Source organism: Bremia lactucae, linkage group LG4 (genome assembly GCF_004359215.1).
Source record: "Bremia lactucae strain SF5 linkage group LG4, whole genome shotgun sequence".
NCBI classification, from domain to species: domain Eukaryota; phylum Oomycota; class Peronosporomycetes; order Peronosporales; family Peronosporaceae; genus Bremia; species Bremia lactucae.
This window is the reverse complement of record NC_090613.1, coordinates 5,846,732-5,852,739: the sequence shown is the minus strand read 5'-3', so window position 1 is coordinate 5,852,739 and position 6,008 is coordinate 5,846,732. Positions and strand designations below refer to the sequence as shown.

Below are 6,008 nucleotides of genomic sequence, written 5' to 3'. Positions count from 1 at the left end.
GATGCTAAGACACTCTGGCTTATTTGTGGGCTCTGTAATTTGTGCCTGCAGACTTGAAGTTTTTGCGCATTGGTGAGGCGCGTATGCGGAAGCAGGAGGGGCCAAACCGTATTGGACAGTCAGTAAAGTGAGGGGGTTCAGTAAATATTTTTATTCCTCACGTAACTTTTAATCTCAGATAACTTATGCTTTCACCCTTCACAGTGGCTATAAGTTATCCGAGGGATACCTGCAGCTCGGTCATCCAACTTGCACTTTTAACATGCGGTTGACCATAACTCGCGTTACCCAAATGCACATGTTTGTCGCCAAAGCAAACTTCTGTTTTTAATGCTAATCAACCGAGTCGATCGCGTTGGTTAACACGACAGCGCTACAAGTCACGTCACAAATCAAAGGACAAAAACACATCGTTGCTTTTGCAGTACATGTACACTTTGTTTTCATGTCAATCGACTTAAACTAGGATTTGCTCAAGTAAAGCTTGAGGCACGAACTTGCCGGTTTGTGCCCCGCTCGATAAGTTATTGCGAGCTTAACGTAGTGAACATGGAGTTGGCATGTGCTCGACAGAGCCCTTTCTTCTTCACGTGCTTGGTGCACTCGGGCACGCGGCACTTACGCTTGCCTCCGTGAGCTGTGCACAAATCTTGCCGCACGACGCCCTTCTGGCAGCCCTTGACGCTACAGCGCCGGCCGCCACCGTGGCGAATGCACAGCCCCATACTGCGCTGGATATTCGAGCACCCCGCGGCGTGGCAAATGCGGCCGCCACCATGAGCCACGCAGAGCCCTTTACTCTGTGCGCCGCGGGTACAGCCCTTGCGCTGGCATCGGCGTCCTCCTCCGTGGCTAATGCAGAGCCCACGCGTGACAGCATTACTTGCACATTGTGGAAACGCACACAGTTTTTTCTCGCGCTTGGCTTCCTGGTCGGAACAAGGCGAGTCCGAAATGCGCATAGAGCGCCCTGCTTGCTCGAGTTGGTACATTGAGTCCGCCGAGTCCGCTAGTGAGCTCAAAGAGTCCCTGCTTGGCTGGTCGAGCCACTGCGTTAGATCAATTGACTCGGCTGCGGTGCGCTTTAAATGGCGCATGAGCGTAGGCGCATCCATGGAGCTACTACGTTCAAGCCGAGACGGCTGACGCTCCTTCTTGAGCGGCGACGGACTTAGCGGTAGATTCCCACGTAGCATGTCGCCTTCCCCCCCACAGGATTGGGTGCGTGTGAATTTAAGTGCCTCAACAGCAGGTCGCCAGCTTTGCTCGACCGCTTGCTGGGGCGTCGTGGGGTCCGAACTTAGTGGGTTTGTATCGGAAGGACACGACGCGGCACGCACGTAGCGGAAGGGCTGGCACAGGTCTGCAATGGACATGGTGTGGTGCGTCACCTCGGATTGTGCGAGTTTAAGCGGTGGCATTGGCAATCCACGGGGCTCGGAGAAGCTACTAGATCGCTGGATAAAGTTGCTCGCACTGGGACCGAGAGCAGGAAGACTGAGGCGTCCATGCTCGGATTCCTCGGGGGTTACGAATGGGGAAGGCCCTGCCCATTTCTGAGGCGACAAGGGCGGCGTGCCAATGCTCGGGAGCTGAAATGACAGTACCGAGGAGCGCTCGGGACTCAGTGCGTTTAGCTTGGGGATGTACCCCAGCGCCTGTTTTGCCATGAAGCGTGTAACTTGATTGTGGTGATTCAGTGGCGCTTGTGCGTTGCCGCTTAAGGACGGCCGGAGCACGGGCGGCCCGAGTTGTGGAAAGGACTCGGCGGGGCAGGTTACGTCGGGGAAATCGGGCTTGTCGTCGATAGATGGCTCGTGGTCGGGCTCCCACTGGTGCCAGCCCGGTGATTCGTTACTGCTTGTGTTCTCACGCATGTGGTCTGCAAACCCCATCGACGTGGGTATGCAATTGTCGAGTGTTCGGTCTCGACGGTGCCGAAGCGAAAATGAGATCTTCCACGGCGTGGCGGCGTGCGGGATCTCGCGCAAGAGAGAGGCGCTGAAACGCCGCGAGCGCTACCAAGAAGGAAAAATATGGAAGAGCTGCTGGACGCGTACCTGACGCGACTGCAGATGAGCCGCGAGGAGGGATCGCGGAGACTACGGAGACAGGCCCGAGGGAATCATCTCAGCGACGACAGAGGGGTACTGTAACTGGCGATCGCGTATCCCCTGGACGCGGCCCATTGACGAAGGCCTTGTTTGGCCATGCGCCTGTCGCTTTAAAAATGGAACAGGCGTGGCGGTGGCTACTGTGTTGGAAGACGGGAGAATTCGGTGAAGCGTTCGCCGCAGGAAGTATCGTAACCATTGCGTGCGCAAACAAGGACATTTCTACATTTTGCTTGAACTTTCAACGGGGGTACATTCCGAGATACTGCCCTTGAAACCATCGCATTTGAGCGCTGTGGCCTTCTCTGCTACAAAGCGGAGAAGACTTTTATTACAAGCGAAGAGACGGTCCTTAGTCAAGCAACGCGACACTTTGAATTAACGCTAGCTACTTGGAAACTTGCGACATCAGGTACTCATTCAGCTCTTGCGGCGATTTGAGCGCCGGGATGTCGACCGGGAAGATTCGTTTCTACGGGTACGCGAACCTTGAACGTTTTGGCCAATGGACGTAAAGCATTGGTTGCCATTCTAAGTCACCAAAACCAAATGCGAAAGATGATACAGTGTCGATGAACATGTTGCCAAGGCAATTTATAATCTAGGGAAAAAAGGACCCTTTTTAGCGCATGAGGTGAACACTCATTAATGTTTGCCTGCTCGAAAACGTCCTTTTTTATAAGATTTAAAATTATGTCTTTCGTTTCAATCTCTCCATTTGTATCAGTGTTATGTATCGAGATCGTGTTTCGTATCTGTCTGAAGCTGATTTTATTTAAACGATCGGCAGTGACATTTGTAAACGTCCCCTAATATTGCCGATAATTCCTACATTAATTTATGTAGAGAGAATGAAATAAGAAGCACGTGGCCTTTTAAATATAATAACAGATAGTATTTTAAGAAGCAGCGATTAATTTTGAGTTCTAATCTTGTTTTAGACTTACCAGAAACTAAAAGTATCTAGAAATCCGTGAGAATAGTCAGTTTGTCCGAAAATATATGTAGTAACCCAATTAAAAGAAGAAATGCGGTTCGTGGTACATTTACTTATACGGGTAAATATGTAAAATACGCTTTTGCTCTATTTTGAATGGCTAATCTCGAAAAATTTATTTATAATGGGTAACCTATGTGGTAGCCACCAGATATAAATCTGGCGGCCGAGATCTATTTTAATTTAGTATGGTAAGGTTTAAGATTTGGATAATTGAGTAGAATTCAGTTCCCCTTTTGATCTTACAGCGTCAAGTGCCTTTCTAAGGCTTGCCTATTGATCTACGAGAGAAGGAAACCTTTATAAAAATATATATTCTCGGGCACTAACTGTGTAGGCGGGCACGTCGTAATGCGGCCACGCTCTACTTAGACACACACCCTAGCACAGCGGGGAAGCGGTTTAATCAGCTTCTCTTGCGTGCAGTGAGGTAGCTGTGGTGAGCGCGTTAGTGACCTCACCCAACGCACTAAGTACTTTAATTAAGTGTCGTCACAGGAGCGGTAATCCGGCTCCTCGTGCGCACTTACCAAGTACGAAGTAGTTTTCAGACTGATTTATATTTTATCAAATTAAATATAAATACCTATTTTTACCAATCAAAATGTCATCTCTATAGATAACACCTAATATGTATTGCGAGCGTATCTTTTAGATACCTCGCGTAATGGATGACGCTAGGCGTCATTCCTCCTAATGTGAATGCACCTATGTGCATCACATACACAAGGGTTGGTCACAAATGTGAACCACACCCGAGTGCAGGATCTAATTACTTTAATTTAGTAATTGACCATCCCGTTAATACACCAAAAGTACTTTACGGTAACTGTGTAACATTAGAACAACATAGCCCGTAACACCATTCCTTCTTAAGTACGAATTCATATTCTGAATTCGTCAAAGAAGAGCGAGGAACCGCGAGCAGCTTTACGTGCCGCTAGTTCACTCAATCACTCTAGCGACTTATGTTTCCATACACGGCGCTAAAAATGCCACCTGAAAGGGGCCACGTTGGTGGGTCGTCTGCGAAGACGCCCACTCAACCTCGCACTAAGCGCACGCGCAGCGTTAATTCACCGGCCGCGTCCGATGCCTTAGTCGAAACGCCGACAGCTACTGCTGCTGTCGCGCTAATGGGCTAAAGGATCCAACCCACTTTAATAGTGAGGATGCTGATCCGTCGCTCATTGTCGACGACAATGAGTCGACACCGTTGCCGTCGATGCGGACAACGAGCTCATGAGGAAGGATGATGGCACATTATTGCCCATCCAAACTTCTCTCATGGTTCACAACATGTAGACAGCAACATTTACGAATGCTGTCTCGTCGTCTGCGCTGGATAGCACAGCGGCAGGTTATGAGAGCACTGCCCATAAAGGCGCAGCAGCTTCTCTGTTGGGTATAATCACAAGGCCTTATGCTCAGACCATAATCCATAATGGTTCTGATATAGAGGATTCGGAGCCTAAAGCTCCGCTGACGACACGTGAACGTGCTCAGTCGGTGTCAGAAGCCAGTCGTTTAGAACGTGGCTATGTGACGGGTGGCATATCATTGATACCCCCTCCATCTAAATGGCCTCGTTTATACAAGCTTAGAGCGTCGCTCCTAAAGCGCGTCTTCTAGACGCACATAAGTATTATGACGTCTTTAAGTCATGGAGGGCTCAGGGAAAAACGCTTGGGCGTATTTCCCGATCCCGGTCGAGTTGCGTTCAATTGAAACGCCCGACCAATACGAGGCGAAATTGTTGTGCCGCATCATCCGCATTCCGATGCGATGAAACACGCAACGAATTAATTTTGCCCGCTTGCGTGCGAAAGCAATCATGGGTGGTACTGTACCCCCTGTTTCTTCTCACAACGCTACTTCTTCTAGTCCATTTGAGACTAGCGAAGAGGCCTCAGCTGGTGCTCCTTTTCATAGGCAGCCACCAAGCGGGGCACATCGATAGGTAGGGTATCAATCGGTTCCCAAGAGTCAAAACGCTTCAGTGAACTTTCCATTGGACGAGGGTCTGACACCTTTGCCTCACGGAGTGGTGGGCAAGCAACCTTCCAACAAGACAGCGTTGATTCCCATCCGCATCCATTCGTGCAGGTGGTTCCCGATAGGAGTGCCGATCTCGCCCATTTAATCGCGGCTGCCTTACCTTTGACCGTTCAGTCACAGACGTTAAACGCTGCTGAACGACGTATTGCGGATCTCGAGGAACAAGTCTCGCGACTGACCTCAAATCTTGTTGATGTCCGAGCGAAGGCTCGGCAGGGTTATGAACGCCTGAATAATCGCTTGGACCTCTTTGAGAGGATAATGCTGAGGGATCCGCGTTACTCGAGTGATGTCCCTCGCTCTCCAAGTCCTGTTCGTGGTGGGAGGCGTCGGTTTGATAGCTTTTCGCCCTCACCGTTCCCCTCATCCGAACGACGCTCGACTCACAGTCGGCGTCACCATCGGTCTCCTTTGACGGATGGGATATGTGACCTCATTTGGGTCTACATACCGTTTCAGACGACCCACGTAAAATACGGGGTGCGTCTTCATGTACGGGGGAAAGGTGAGCCTATAATTTAGGTCACCAACCTCTTCAACCACCGTAAAGGGCCCAATGAAACGCGGCAACAACTTCGTAGTGCCTCTAGGTAGTACAGAAATTCCATTTTTAGATAGGGTCGCAGTACTTAATAGTACGTTTTCACTCACACTAAAGCGTTCATTATTTCTGCAATCATTTTGGTCCGCACATCCTTTATGCTTGTCCTGTGCGCTTGCCGTTGCGTCACGGACTATACGTGTGATGGCTAATCGCTCATCCACAAAGCGTTGAGCCTCGCTCACGCTTTAACATCAATGTCGCCCATGATACCGCCGAGAAGGTCGGTCATAAGGCG

The 6,008-nt window shown here is 49.9% G+C and overlaps 1 protein-coding gene across 1 annotated transcript; it reads right to left on the bottom strand.

Annotated features, from left to right (window-relative positions):
* Positions 1 to 524: 524 nt before the first annotated feature.
* CCR75_001911 (uncharacterized protein) lies at positions 525 to 2,334 on the bottom strand (the record flags this gene model as incomplete). The annotated part of the gene is made up of 3 exons (XM_067960012.1): positions 525 to 2,018; positions 2,061 to 2,102; positions 2,152 to 2,334. 3 exons carry the CDS (start codon positions 2,332 to 2,334, stop codon positions 525 to 527), a joined length of 1,719 nt encoding a protein of 572 aa, XP_067816878.1.
* Positions 2,335 to 6,008: the final 3,674 nt, after the last annotated feature.